The sequence below is a fragment of the Corapipo altera genome, unplaced genomic scaffold (genome assembly GCF_003945725.1).
Source record: "Corapipo altera isolate COAL_440 unplaced genomic scaffold, ASM394572v1 79, whole genome shotgun sequence".
NCBI classification, from domain to species: Eukaryota; Metazoa; Chordata; class Aves; order Passeriformes; family Pipridae; genus Corapipo; species Corapipo altera.
Genome location: NW_020884927.1, coordinates 1628380 through 1643935, shown reverse-complemented (window position 1 = coordinate 1643935; position 15556 = coordinate 1628380). Strand labels below are relative to the sequence as shown.

General features: G+C 53.7%; 1 protein-coding gene across 8 annotated transcripts in view; it reads right to left on the bottom strand.

Moving 5' to 3' along the window:
* The window catches only part of CACNA1E (calcium voltage-gated channel subunit alpha1 E), a 107399-nt gene that overhangs the window by 65615 nt on the left and 26228 nt on the right, over positions 1-15556 (bottom strand). For all 8 annotated transcript variants that reach the window (XM_027658370.1, XM_027658377.1, XM_027658374.1 and 5 more), the window contains exons 4-7: positions 15182-15321; positions 4632-4735; positions 3720-3872; positions 3420-3601 (exon numbers count right to left, since the gene is read on the bottom strand). In XM_027658370.1, coding sequence (XP_027514171.1) covers positions 3420-3601; positions 3720-3872; positions 4632-4735; positions 15182-15321 — 579 coding nt within the window. The remainder of the gene's footprint in view (positions 1-3419; positions 3602-3719; positions 3873-4631; positions 4736-15181; positions 15322-15556) is intronic.

The window sequence follows — 15556 nt, the reverse complement described above, 5'->3', positions numbered from 1 at the left end:
CCCACAGCCCCAGCACATCCTTGCCACAAGTGTTTTTCTTCCCATCTCAGTTCCTGGCAGCGTGGGGGGGAAAGGAAAGTGGCAGATCCCATCAAGCCAGGCTCCTCCTCGCTACCTGCAAGCACAGCAGCTGAGCAATTCCAAAAGGGAAGGCAAATAAACAATTGCAGTGAATAAATACAGCCTCCCAAGCCGGCGTTCTGGAGGAAATATTGATTTCAAACTCCGGTCCAGTTTGCTTTCTGGGACCTTGGGAGCTGGGCTGGGCATCCAAAGCCACCAGCATCACCGTGTGCCTGTGATGCATCAGGCCAGTCCCATGGCACACAGTGGCAGCCCCTCACCAGCCCCACCACCCCCACAGAATAACCATTTAATGACAAAACTGCAACCCAGCCCCTGCCCCATGCCAGCACGGCTGCAGAGGCGGAGAAGTAGGACAGTGAGCCTCTTTGCCAGCACTGTATTTCCCTCTGGTCCCTACAGAAATCAGGTTTGGTCTCAAGCCAGCCCAGGGAAGGGGCATATGCTCCAGTATAAGAAGAAAAGCAAAATATTCCTTAGCCCATTTCAGACCACAGAGAGAACTACAAAGCCAAAACTCCCCTCTAAAAGAAATCAATGTCCACCAGGCTCCCGGGGACAGGAGCTGGGAAAGCTATAACACCCCCTCAATCTAAGGCTTTTTCTTCTATTTTTAACCCATACTGTGATTTCTACCTTCATAGAGGCAAGGCTGATGAAAAGAAGGCAAAAAGCAAACACATAGATGAAACAACACACGTGGAAAGTACCATGGGGCTGATTAGCTTTTCGTGATGCTGCCTACAAATTCCGGGAGCTACGCTCCTAGAGCCGGTAAAATTGTGGAAAAATGGATCTTAAAATCATGATACAGTTACACAGGGGAATATTATAGTAAGCAATTTCTTTGAGAGGTTGCTAAAGTGGTTTTCCTGCCATCTCCCTCTCCCCTGCAGTGTTAATCTGCAAGGACACAGCCTCCCATTGCTTTACCCCAGTGGGAGAGCAGAGTCCCCCACCGAGCCCCCCAGACCTGGGGCATGTGCTGGGCAAGGTCCATGCTGGTTAGCAGCAGGAGCCCGCTCTGGTTCGCTCCAAGTGATGAAGTTGTTGGCAGAGTACTCCTGTGTTTCCCAGCCCTCTTCCTGCATCCCCCCAGGGATCACATCTCCCCACGGGCCTCTCTCATTATTTATTTAAAAAAAAAAAAAAAAAAAAAGGCAGAAATCCATTTTTCTTTCTCCAAGCAGCAAAAGGACAGAGCACCCATAACCTCTGCACTCTGAGAGACAGTTTGTGTCCCTGGGGAGGGCAGGAGGTACTGCCCAGTAGTGCCAGGAACATCATCACTTGCCACCCCCCAAAGTGAATCAGCAGCATTTTACCATACCAAGGCCCAAATCCTCATTCAATTATAAGCCAAGGAAGGTCCCTAATCCTTTCCATTATAGGTCAGTAATAGCTGGTTCTTTGCAGAGGAGCGGGAAAGGGAGGCACCTTATTTATGGTCCCGGCCATCTGGAACACGGTGACAGAGCATGTTTGCCCGGCATTGCAACTGGTGCCGGGAAGGTTACTTGGATACCAGGGCTGTGGCTGCCCCAGGGGCTCTAGAGAGACCCCAATTTATCAGCTGTGCTGGTAAACAGGGGGATTCTGTAGGGTAGATCCTGTGGAGCATAGTTTTCAGTGCTCCCAGCAGCATCTCCCATCCTTACCCTCCAGTAAGACCCAGCTGATGAATCAGTAAATCTCAGACACCGAACTGATCAGTTCTAGCCTTCCCAGCAAAGACATCCCAAGCAACAGGAGATCAGACTTACTCAAACAAACCCTTGAAGTCGATCAGACCATAAATTGCCTGTCTGTGTAGCTCACCATCTCCTCACACACCGCCACTGGGGCTCTAGCACAGGGAGCGCTGCTGCTAATTGCTGCAGGCACCAAAGGATGAGAAGGAGGAGACATGGGGAGCCCTGATGGAAGCAGTTGTGCAGAGAGACAGTCATTAACACAAGAACAAGGTGCGGGGAAGGTTGCTGGCACCAGCCACAGGCAGGCACAGGCTGCGTATGGCAGAGGGAGCAGGCAGCAGCTGCCCAGGGCACTGGAAAATCACCTTCCCTGCTCCACTCAATTATGCCTGGGCAATAGGTGCTGTAGTTAAGTCTCTAATCCCATTGACACACCAGAAGCAGACAAGAAATCGACTTTTTTCGGTCTGAACACTCAGGTGGTTCAATCCTGCTTAATTCCCCCACTGAAGCAGCAGGATTCTGACACCACCGTCTCCTTTAGGAAGAAGAAAACCAAATCCTGATCATGGTAAGGTCAAGCCTTTGCCATGAACTCTCTCTTTCCTACTCCAGTCTAGGTTTCACAATCCATCTGTCCACACACACCATCCTGCACCCCCAGAAGTACTCTGGCATGGACTGAGTGGGAGGAAGGGACCCAACACCGGCAGCCTGGTACCTTGCCCTACCTTGGGGTTAAAAAACAGCCTTTCCATCAATGACAGAGCCACCACTGAGCCACGTTTCCCCATCACATGCCATCCAATTTGCCTCCCGCAGAGCAATGCCACTCTACAAAACTCCGGGCGTTATGGGAACCAGGGTATAAAAACATTCCTGGTGCAATGACGCCAAAATTGATGCTGAAATTAGGCTGGGAACAGAACAGGCACGGTTGCTTCAAGCCCACAAACTCAAACATACTTATATGGCCAGTCACCCACAACGACGCTGCACTTTGTGATTGCCTGCAGCTTTTTTTTCTGCTTCCAGCTTTGCCCTCAAGTCACTCTCTGGGCACCCCAAGAGTTTGGCCATCAGCAACTTCAAGCAACTGCAAACCACAGGAACCCAGCCCAGACATTCCCTGCTCCACCAGCACAAATATCAAAGATCCCAGCTCCCTGTTGGACGCTGAAATGTCCTGGACCCCCCAGGGCAGGGGGTCCAAGCCTAGCTCCAGGGCTTTCCCAGGCCACCATGGGGACGCAGGCACATCTGCTGCCTGGTGTACAGGGAGAGCACATATGCAGTGCCCAGAAAACATGTTCCCTCTCATGGAGCTGCCCTGGGGAGCACAGGAGGAGGAAGATGGAAGGAAGGATGCCTCCTCAGGGACAGACCTCAAGCAGGAGGATTGTTGCAGCCCAAGCTCACAAGGTTTTGCTCTGCAATGGGCAGCACTAGCTCCCTTTGTCTGGAGGAATGTATCACAGGCCTCTATCCACCATCTCCTGCCTAAATGGGAAGGACCAACTCCATTCCCATCACAAAGGAAACTCAGGATCTTACAAGTTTCCAGCAGACAGAAATAATGCCTCCAGTTCCCTCACTCCCACACCCAGTTGCCCAAAGAGACCCCAAAGCAACTCTACTCACATTGTACAGGACTGTGGTCCACCCTTCCATGGTGATGCACTGGAAGACGGTCAACACAGCAAAGAGGATGTTGTCGAACTGCGTGATCCCATCGTTGGGACCGATCCACTCCCGGCATTCGTAGCCTGGGGGGCAACCCTGCACCCCACATGGATGGGGAGGGTCCAGCTCCTCTAGTTCACCTGAGAGCACACAGCGGGGAGGCAAAGGAGGCAGAGGTAAGGGAAAGGTAGGAGACAGCTCTTCCCAGCTTTTTACCACCCAAAGGATGCAAAGTGGGTGCAGAGCCCTTCTCCTCACCTGAATTGTTTGTGTAGCAGGCTCGGTGCAGCTTCCCACTGTAGAACTCCAGGCCAATGATGGCAAACATGAGGATAGCAAAAAAGAGCAGCAAGCCAATCTGGAGAAGAGGCACCATGGCCTTCATGATGGATTTCAAGACAATCTGCAAGCCTGGGAGAAGAAAGAAAGGGCACAGCTCAAAACAGTGATGCTAATCCACTACCTGAAGCACGTCTGTGTCACATTTGGCAAGAGGAGGACAGTGAGCAGAGAGGAAGGACAGTCATCCTCAGAGAGATGCAAGAAGCCAGCAGAGCCTGGAGGACCCCTTTAGGCAGGAGGACCACAGATGAAAGCACCATCCCAAGGGAAGGAGGGCCAGGCCACAGAGGAAGGCTCCAGGAGGGGTTGTTTTTGGAGCTGGTCCCCACTCTAGTGTCCTAGCTGTCTTTGTCCCACCTGAACTTGGTGGGACATGACTAGTGCAGCTCCATCCCCCTCACTGCCCACAAGGCACGGATCCAGCACACTGCCCTGCTGGTGCCCAGGGCAGGAGGGATAGGAAGACTGGAGCCAGCAGTAGCCTAGTTTCTTTATTTATCCCCATGCCAAAAGATGAAATCTTGCAACAACAAAAAAAAGAAAAGCAATCTCCCCTGAATAAACCCCAGTCCTGAAAGGATCCACCCACTGCCTTCTGGCCAGGGAAGCAGAGCTGCCAGCAGGCTCCACCAAGCCCAGCCTTGTGCCAGTACAGGGAGGGCTGGGCAGGGGACAATGCCACCTGGGGACACCAAATGCTGCCACCCTAGAGTTCCCACTACATCAGGAGGTTTGTCCCCTCTTCCTTGATTTTACCCCTCTCCCTCTGAAGGACATCAGGGACAGATGCAGACACCCTGAGAGGAGGACTAGGAGCATCCAACTTACTGGGAATGCCCGAGACGAGCTTCAGAGGCCTGAGCACGCGCACGGCCCGCAGCGTCCGCAGGTCCACATGGGTGTTGAAGTGTGTCCCAGCGGTGGCGAGGATGCTGTGGGCAGACAGGGAGAGAGCAGAGTTATCCCAGGCAACGCCCTTCTGGCCACCTCAGTGCCAAAAGCCACATTCTCATGCCAGGCTGGGGGAAGACACAGGGAAGATGGTGCCCCTGGGCAGGTACAGAGATTCAACACCCCCCAAAGGCCCACACGTCAGTCAGTCCCATTTGATGCTGGCACCAAAGCTCATGGGCCACTGTGATCACCCAAAGTGACCCAGGGGCCCCCTCAGCCCCAGCAGTCCCCCACTGATGCCCACCACATGCCAGGATGGCTGGGGACAGCCCCACATCACCCGTGCTGTGCAATTGCACTCAGGGGTCTCAACACCACTGACATCATGCTCGTCCTGGCTGTGAGGGGTTAACCTCCCTTCCAAGCAGGTGGCACGTGGAGCAGAGATGGGGCCCTAGAAATGTGGGTCACTCCCCTGATGGTCACCCATGTTCCCCTGCCAGCACCTCCAGCCATTAGCTGCTCTGGTTTTTTCCACACATGGAGCTTCCTTAGAGTCCCACCTCTGGGATTGCCAAGAAGGAGCCGAGAACCTCACACACATTCAAAAATCTATAGTAATGAAAGTTTGATGACCTTGGAAGGCAACCGGCAAGCACAGGAAGAACTCCAGAGATTTTCTTTTAAAACAAAGACTTTTTTCAAGCCCATCTCCAGAAAACAAACTGGGGCAGGAGGGGGGTGGTACATACTGAGTCCAGCAGTGGAAACACTCAGGGTCCCTGTACCTGCTCTTGGAACAGGGAAGTTGTACCTTAGGGATGCTGGCAGAAACCTCTCCCATCCAGGCTTGGTCTCCAGGTGCTGAGTGAGGAGGAGGAGGAGGAGGAGGGAAGATGCAGTAGAGCAGCAGGAGATGGGAGAGGAGGAGATGGGGAGGAGAACGGGACAGAGGGAGGCAGCAACCTCAGGGTTGTTTGCAGCAATCCAAAAACCGAGGGAAATTGGGTCATTGTTCCACTAATTCATCTAATTACAGGCCAGAGCAGCTCTCTGGCGCGCTGAGCAATTAGCACTCTTTCTCTCCCCCTCTCCCCGAGGTACGGCAGGTACCAACCTGTCCCTCCAGAAAGGCGGCTGGGTTTCCTAGGATACCCTGGCAGCAGAAACGCTCTCACATCTGCAAACCAGGTTGTTTCAGCTCCTTTTCCCGGTCTCATCTTCCTCCCTGCCCCAGCACAAGGGGTCAGCTGCAAAGCCCGGCCTCAGCAGCAGCTGGGATGCATCACCCACAACTCCCTGTGTATCACACTGCTTATCCCATACATATACAGGGATATTTTACCCTTCATGGCACTTTCCCTTTCCCCTGAGCCCTTTCAATACAATCTCCCTGCCCCAGCCCATGACCAGCCCCCCCTACCCACAGGGCTGATGGGAGAGCAGAAAAGGGACTTAATTAAGTCAGAAGCACCCAGGGGGCTGGGGAGAGCTGCACTGTTAAATTGGTTGTAAGATCAAAATCAATAAGTATGATAAAGCATGGCCACTCAGCAGCACGAGGGAAAGAGAAGAGCACTGGCACTTTTATCCCTTGCACACAACCTGCCAGTGAGAGCAGGGTAACCCAGCACTCTTCAAAATGCCAGTGCAGAGGACACGCTGTGCCAACGTCATGCTGGAGACCTCGAGACCCTTCTTCAGCTTTTGCTCCCCACGTCCCAACACCTGGTGTGCCACTAAACCTCCCGAAGGGGCACGTGCAGCCCCTGCTCTGACTCCAGCCAGGACTGAGCATCTCCAGGAGGCCAGGGATGCTCCTGGGTTGGACACAGGTTCCAGCCCTTCTCCCGAGGGCTTGCCAATGCAAGCCCAGCTGGAAGGCTCCAGGCAGCAGAGCAGGATGGGGATCAACAGCTCTCTACTCTCACCACAGATCAGCGTGAGCCATGGTCCTACCCAGCCGGATGGAGTGATGGAGGTGGAGCCATCACCTCTCCCAGCCCCACCAGCACACATCCCCTCCCCAGGGCCAGAGCAGTACCTGGGAGCGCCCTGGCTGCAAAGTCCTCCGCTAACCCAGATTTGTTTGAAGGGCTCTGGAGCCATCGCGCTCCAGGCAAAGTTCAGGCGATTCCAGGGCACTACTTCCCAGCGCTCTAAATTAGCTGCTAAGAATGGGACTCCTCTGTGGCAAGGTGACATGCTCCTTGTCCTCGCTGGGGGACAAGGGACATCACGAGCTGTTTCAGAAGGAGGTTTGGACAGATCACCAGAGCAAGGCAGTTGCACTCAGACCTGTCTCCTGACCGATGACAAAAGCAGGACCCAGCACAACGAAATAGGTGCCTGCACATCCCTTCTGCAGACACAGCCGTGGCTCACAATGACAGCGGATGGCATTGGGAGCACACACTGCTGGAGCGGCTCCCAGCAAACCCCACCATCCAAGAGCCTCCCAGCAGGGTCTGAGCAGCCCTGGCACCACCTTTACACCTATTAAAGGAGCTGGAAAAAGCTAATCAAGCTTCCAGGCACACAAGCCTGGCTGCTGACTGCTTTTCCCAAGCCCTTCCACGGCTCTAAGTAACAGACACAACCTCTCCCCAATAACCAGGCTTTGCTGGTACACACAGACACCACCATCACATTACTGCTAATAATAAATACAACATTCAGAACACACCTTGCTGCTTCGGACTTCAGCATGTCCACCTGTCAATTACTATTAACCCTTATTATTAACCCTCTAATAACACCTACTGCTAATTTTTTTTTAAACTATATCACCCAATTAAGGTTTGTTATAGCTCCTGAGGATGCACAGCCCAGAGATGGGATCGGGCTGTGACAGACCTTTATGCTGATACAGGGTGGCAGCTCCGGTATCTGTAGAACAATTTAAACCCTTTTCGATCTCTTACAATATCCACGTCTGATGTGCTAATAATTATTCTTTATTTTTAGGCAAGGACCCAAACTAAAATTACATCTCACCATCCAAGTTATTTGAAAAAAGCTGCCAGATTTAGGCTAAAAAAATCCCAATGATCTCATACTTTTCATCATATGTACTGGAGGAAAAAAAGAAGGGGAGAAAAAAAAAAGTGAAGGCGTTTTTATAGGTCACCCAGGCAAAGGGGTTAGTTTTACTTCTTCGGAGAAAAGGGGGAAGAGAGACTTCAGGTGGAGAAAAGAGCAGAGAGGAGCTTTTGGAAGGATGCAAATGAGAGAGGAGGCAGGATGGGAAATATATGCTAATCCCTCCAAAGTATAATTGAATAGTGAGCAATCATCGGCAGACAAAAACACACTTTCAGGGGAGGGAAAAAAAATAATAATCCGATGGCTTGTGTTTGCAAGCAGGATGATTATTTTATTTTATTTATTTTCGAGGCTCCCGCTGGGGCTGACACACCTGCAGGCTTTGGGGCCGGCTGCCGGCACAGCCACGCTCAGCCCTCGGCGCCGCTCCAGCTCCCAGCAGCTGAGCAGAACGCACGCCCTCGCCTCCAGCAGAAGACCTGCACCTATGGATTTCTTCACCCAGGGGTGCAACAAAAGGTAAAAAGAAAGAATACTCGTGTTTTAAACGACTCCCTGGTCTTCGGGACTGCGCAGAATAAACTACGAGTGAAGCTCGATGACCCTGCCTACACAAAGTCATCACTGAACTCAGGCACTCTCCCACAGTACAGCACCCATTGTGCCTCCTCTGCCTGTGCCAGGGGATGTTCACTGCTGGGCTCCCATCCCCATCAGCCCAGCCCAGCCCACCAGCAGCCCTCAGGTATAGCACACACAGCTCAGGGCATGCTGAAAAGGGCTTCACACCGGGGACCCCAAGCAAAGGCTGAACACTCAAATGATCAGATTGGCCCTCGATTCATCTCCCCACCCCAAACTGAGTATCCCTCAACCACCTCCCTCAGGGACCACTGCTGAGGCACACACAGACAAGCTGTCCCAGCAAAGGGTGTGCAGGGTGGAGCAGGGGATCGGCTGAGGCAGACTAATCTCAGCCCAAAATCTGGGGCAGGGAGGGTGCTGGCTGGCTGGCTGACGTGCAAATTAATATTTATAATTAAGTGGAAAGGCCCCTGAAGGCTTGCACTGCCACCTGACTCTACAGGGGAGACTACTTCATAATTAATACACTGGTCAAACAGCTCACAGAAAGTAAGTTATCTGATGAATTTACCCCATTCTTGCTCTGTTCTGAGGGTGAATCAATCCCTCCCCTCTCTGCAGATGGCACCATACATAGCAGGATGTTCTCAACACTCTTGGGTCCAAACCCGGCTCGAAGCAGGGCCAGTGGGATCACATCACCCACCCTGAGGATGCTCCAGCAGAGTACAGTGACTCTGCTTTGGGGATGCCAAGGGATGGGGATACCAAGGGACAGGGATACCATGTCCAAGTCCTGCCCCCAGCACAGTTCAGAGCAACGTCAAAGCCTCCATCACCTCAGCCTGCTCTTTCTGGGTTTCGGGGCCATGACACAAGTGCATTGTCCTGGTGCAAAGCTGCTGCTCCCACCCTTCCCAGCAGCTTTGAGGGCCCTGAACTGGACACCAGCAACTCCCTGCAAGGTGTGATGAGGCTGAATGACAAAATCTGCCTTCACCAGCCTTTGATGTGGGGGATGAAATAATTCCTCAAGGCCACCTCTCCCTGGAACAGCCCTCAGAATTCGGTGCATGAGGGAGTATCCTGCTCTGGACCCTGAGAGTTGCCTCCCTCCTGCCTCTGGTCCCTGCACTGCTTCTTGGCGGATATAGGATTTGGCAGGGAGAGATGATGCTGGTAAAACTGCATTTGCACAACACAGGATGTGGTGGAAACTTAAAGTCATTGACAGGAGGCAGGAGAGCCCATCCTGCAAGAGAAATATAGTACAGACAAGTATGTACCACAGCAGGACTTGTCTGAACTCATGGCAAGGAAGGGCCCCAAGATCCCAGGGACATGCACCTGGGTGATCCCACCTCCCCACATGAGGATGTGGGGGAAATAACCCACTGTCCTTTCCCTCAAGCCAGGCTTCTACCCTCCAACTCAACTCCCAGAGCGAGGTCCATGGCAGCACAAAGAAACAGGGACTTTGCCCAAGGCTTTATCCCCACAGGAAGAACAGGAGGTTCACCTCAGACCAGAATGTCTGGGTGCAGAAGGGGATCACACGGGGTGGAGGGGTGCCTATGAGGGGAGGCAATGCCCCCGGGGACGAGCAGCCACGTGGGAGGGACTGACTCACTCTGCGGCTGCAGGAAACCAACCGCCGGGGAAGAGGAGCCGGGAAGGATGGAGCAAAGCACGTGAGCGGCACGCGGGACGTATCCTGCACTGGGGGAAGGCAGGATGCCTGTCTCTCCCAAAGCCAGAGCCATAGTTGTGCCTGCCCAGGGGTCCCCCCACTAACCAGCAGTGTGAAGCCTTCTCCCTCATCACCCACCCTCTCCCCCCTCAGCGAGCCAGGGGAAACAAGAGCCCTTTGTACGAGGTGCCGGTGTCGGGCACGTCCCACCGCCATGGCATATGGCACACGAAACATTCACAAAGCTGGGAAATCAATTATTCATCCAAATGAAAGACAAAACACCTTACTAATTGTCCTGGAAGGAAAGAGTTGGGAAAGGGGTGGGAGATGGGGCAGGCATCATTCATGACAGGAAACAAAGTAAAGAGAAGAAAAAAAAGTCCTGTCTGGTGTGATGAAAGCATTGCTCAGCTTTTGGACCTGGGGTTGTCTCTTTACTACAGGACAACACTCCTTGCAATGGTTGAGGCTCCAGTGGGATAACCACATCGGGATGCTGCACTTGTACTCTGATTTGGTGCTTCTTCTCCAAGCCTCATATCCGCTCCCCCAAGCTTCCTTGCCTAGAATTGCACTATATTCCCTTGGTTAGGAAAACACATGTGTGCGTGCTGGGGGAAGAACCTGTTCCTAGCCCAGGTGTGGCAAGTTTGTGCTCTCACAAATGCTTGGTGTGTCAGGCACACTGCTGGGGGCCAGCACCCTAAACCATGAGGGGATGCAGCATATGAATATTCCCAGACAGAGCTGCCACCAGCCCCTGTTCCCCCTCCAACTCTGGAACTCCAAGATCAAGAAGACCACCCGATCACACAGAACTTGCACGAGGTGCACTAAACACCAGGAGGCAAAGCATCCCTGTCTCTGCCATGGAGGAGGATCAGGAGGAAGTGTGAAAAGGAACTTTACAGGACAGTCATCCCAAAATCCAGGCAGCACCACAAGGAGCAAAAATGCCCTCCTCATCCCTGGGCTCACATTGCAGCCCTGCAGCGTGGCAGGAAGCAACCTCCTTGGAAACGCTCTGCCCTGCTTCACACCAGCCCCAGCAGGAAATCAGGGCACAGGTATGTGCAGGATTTCCCTGGGAGGTCAGAGGGAGGGGCCTGGCTCACGGCTGCCACTTGGCTTTGCAGGGAGAGGACATTGGTCTTCAGGACAGGATTTGGGAGAGCCAAGCTTTCCTCCTCCAGCACAGGCTGGTGCCCATCCGGTTGGCTCCGGGCTTGCTAAGGGCACGGCAAGCAACGCCAGCAATCTTTCAGTCCTGCCTTTCCTTGGCCACGCTCCACCCCACAAAATCCTTTAATGGAAACCACCATGCCCAAGGGCTTCACAAAAGGCACCCAGGTGTAGCAGCTGTTATTAAACCCTCTGAAAAACCCTGACACCAGCTCCTCCTTTTAGTGACCCCAGTGTATTTATTCTGGTTTTACAGCAGCTGCTTCCCTGGCTCCCAAGCAGCACAACTTCACAAGGGCCCTTTGATTCCCATTTTGCTTTTTTTCCCCATTGTGAGCAGTGTTCCCCCACTCCTTCACCACTCACATGTTATTGTATTACTGCTATAAAAAAAGCCAATGGTGCGATGATGCTCAGGCACCGGAGTGTGTGAAGCACACACCCACCTGGATATTTGCAGAGGGAGTTTAACCCTTCTTGTTCCACGAGCACCTTCAAATACAGTGTAGCACAAAGCAGGCAACTGCAGGGTCCTTGTTCTCTCTTCCTAATGGCACCCAGGGAGCAGAGAGCAAATGCTCCAGTTCCTGATAGCTGAAGCTCCTTCAACCTCACCCTCTCAGGACCACCAATTAAGAGGTCACCAACCTCCCACTGCCCTTTCTGACCCCTTTTCTCCTTTTTTGGTCCTGGTCACACTGCATCAAGTAGGTCACAAGTCCAGCTTCAGCCCCTGGCCAGCTCTGGTCCATGCACACAGGTGAGCATCCCCAGTCCCCAGGGGAAACACAGATGTTCCCCACCTTAACTCTGCCTCAGAACGAATAAAGGTATTTTACGCACGCTTTCAGATAAAATTATTTTTAGCTGGGGGAGAACAGGCTGTTTTTTCAGGCAGCAATGAAGATTTGGAAACCACAGGTTATAAACAGAGCAGGTTTACAAATGTGACTATTAGTTCCCCGGTGGAAGCTTTAGCATCAGGGAGCTTTAGGTGGGCGTCGATTTCCACTGAGATGAAAAAACTAGATTTATTGACACAAGAAGCAAACACAGGTTGAACCCTAGTCAGTGCCATCCATTCCTGTAGAGGGTCCCAGGAGGCTGCTCGCAGGAGAAGCCCCTCATTAGGCTAATTTACACCAGGGAGAGCATGCAGAAAATCCCACTTCTCACGGAAATCCTAATGTGGTGTCTGGGACCATGATGCCACCTACACTAAGGACCTCTCCCATCAGATATATGGCAAAAAATAAGTCCAGAAAGAAAGAGTAATATCCTGCATCACACTTGGAGGGACAAGGGCCAGAGAACATGATGCTGGGTCCCTCTGGTATGGATCCTGGGGTGGTTTCTGCTCACACAGATATCCTCTCTGGTCCATCAGCCTCCCAAATGGGTCAGCACATCCCGAGGCAAGCGCTACCCTACACCTCTGATGCTCACAACATCCCCTCCGCCACACCACTGCCTCTTGGTAAGCGACAACAACATCCCCAAGAAGTACTTCCCACAAATCTCTGTCCAGACACTCGCATATTCATCAAGTGGAAAGTTTTAGTCCGCAGAGACGATCCCGAACCCGCCGGTCGCCCGCACACGTCCCCCGTGCAGGCTTCACCACCCGCCTTACGCAACCGACACAGAACGAACCGCCAAGTGCAAATCTTCTCCCACAAGCTGTTTGCAAGTCATTTGCCAGCCAAGGATTATTTGCTGCAGAAATTTGCCAATAATTCAGCAGATCAAACAGGCAAAGAGTTTCTTGCAAGGGAGGCGCAACCATGGCACCAAGAAACAGCAGCTTTGTCAGCACCACACAGCAAAAGCATGAGCTGAACAGCACAGAGGAGCCCAATGACCTGGTCCAGCTGATCCCAGTGACCCCATCCTCCCCAAAACCAGTCCAGGATGAAAATCTGTGCGTTGCCTCCTCCACCCATCACAGCACAGATTTTGCCCCGAAAGGTCAGTGAGGCCATGCCAGCAGGCACCAGCACTGACGGAATGAAGCCAGCAGGTAACCAGGGGTTTCTTGGGAAGGGTTTCCACTCCACTGGAGGAAACACCAGGACACAAGGCAGGTGATGGTGGTGAAGCAGATGCTGGAGGGCTCTGCCCCAAAACCAGCAGTGCCAGGAGGACCCAGGTACCTCCTGTCAGGGCAGCCGATATGGAGCTCACAGCCCTTCATGGACAATTGATTCCCTGGCACGGGGCCCGGCCCGGCGCGGCACTGAAAGGAGCTGGCGAGGCTTTTGCGAGTAATTGCCGAGCGCTGACTCAGCACCGGCTCGGTTACAGTCAGCTCACCCTGAGCCGCGGGGAGGGCGGGGACGGGTCCACGGCAAACTCCCCCCTCCCAGCCCAGTGCTTCCCCTTGGCCCACGCCCCAAAGGATGCCCGGGCCGGGAGACGGCCAAAGGGCATTTCCCATCCACCCGCCCGCTTCCTGCGCGCTCAGCCCTGCACCGCAGCTGCACGGTGAGGCTGAGAGCCCCTCTTGTTGCTACCAGGGGCGACACGTGTCCCGTGCTGTCCCCAGAGGCGTGACCAGCGATTTGAGCAACTTTTCCCAGGCCACGAGCCACAGAGTCCTCCCCAGGAGTCACTCGGCAGATGCAGGAGAGCAGCAGCTTCCTGTGCGACGGCTGCACTGCCCACAGGGAGCCGGTTTGCTGCCCTCACCAGAGGCATCACCCCACCACCAGCACACCCTGCCTTCTCAGGCAGACATGGTCCCACACCCCAGTGAGGCCATCCAGGTCTCGACTGGACAAAGGGAGTCAAAATGTCCCAGACCACGTCCTCCTCAAGACTCCTCTCAAGCGCAGTCTCAACCTGCACCTCTCCACTGTGGACAAGCAGCACCCATCACCACACCCCTGGCAGCAGCAGGCTCAGCATCCCAATTTCCTCCTCTGAACACCCAAAAGGGACTCACATCCCATGTGGTGGCCACCACCTTGCAAGCCACGAGACAGGACTGTGCAACAAACAGCTCTGTAGAGACTCCAGGCATCTCACCTGGCTCCTGTGCCTCAGTTTCTCCCACAACCCTGCCACTGGCTCTGCACCCAGCAAAGCCCACAAAGTGCTCAGAGACCCACACAAACCATCTGTTTGTACACATCAAACCAGCTCCTCTGAACGTGACGTTTCCATCAGCACACAAAAAGAAATAGGCACAACCCCAGCACCGCTTCCCTGGAGCCCCTTGGTGGCTGCAGGCACCCACCTGCCCTGCACACAGCGAGGGGAGTCACCCCGGGAGGCTTTTGCTCAAGCCATTGCCACTGTCAGCTAACACAAGCTCAAATGCCCCTGCTCATTCCTGTCACCAGCACAGCCCATCACACTGCAAGCAGGACTCAAATCTGGGCCATGTCCCTGGCAGGTGACACCACCAGTGACACACGAGCAGCACCCGTGAAGCTCTGTGTGCTCCCACCCCCAGCGTCACTGCTGCATGCTGGCACGCTGAGCAGGCATCACCTGGGAATGTGACCCCACCTAGACCTTGTTCCCAAGCCCCCAGCACCAGGCCAACCCTAGAAACTGCTTCAGAAGGCAAAAGGACAAGAGATTTTCCTCCTCCCCATGCAGGGTCTGAACAAAACCTCTCCCAGAACACATCCAGTTGCTTATCAGGCCATTCTCCTCATCTTCACCTCACCCCATGCCCAGATGGGTCAGAGATGTCAGGACACCAACTGAGGAAAGCGAGACATGGTGCCCTCAGAGCCAGCCACCCTAGCCTGATGGGGACCCTTGTCCCACCCTTAGCTGCCCACACAGCAAATCCAACACAGGAGCCTCCAGCACAAGGAACCATCCTCCCCTTCCTCCCAGTTGGGATGAAGAACCACCACAAACAACAGCAAACCAGAGCCTTGCCCACATCCTGCAGCTCATATCTCCACCAGGACGAGCCCCCATGCCTGGCTGCCCAACCACCCCCCAGCCCCACCCCACTCACCCGCTGAGGACCACGATGAAGTCCATGACGTTCCAGCCGTTCCGCAGGTACGAGCCCTTGTGGAAAACGAACCCCAGAGCCACGATCTTAATCCCAGCCTCAAAGCAGAATATCCCAATGAAGTAAGGCTCCGTCTTCTCCTGCCGGAGGGAAGTCAGTGATGCAGTGAGAGGGGGGAACTGAGTAAACACAGCACCAGGCGTTTCACATTGGCCCAACTTATGTCCCATCCCACTTCCCCCAGCCCCATCCTCTCCTTTGGGAGCTTTTCCAGCCCTTCCTCAGCCACATCAACCTTGGGGAAAAAAAGATGGTGGCTATAAGTCACCCAAGGTTGCCCAGTCCTTCCCTACCCCACTTTTTGAGGGGCTTAAG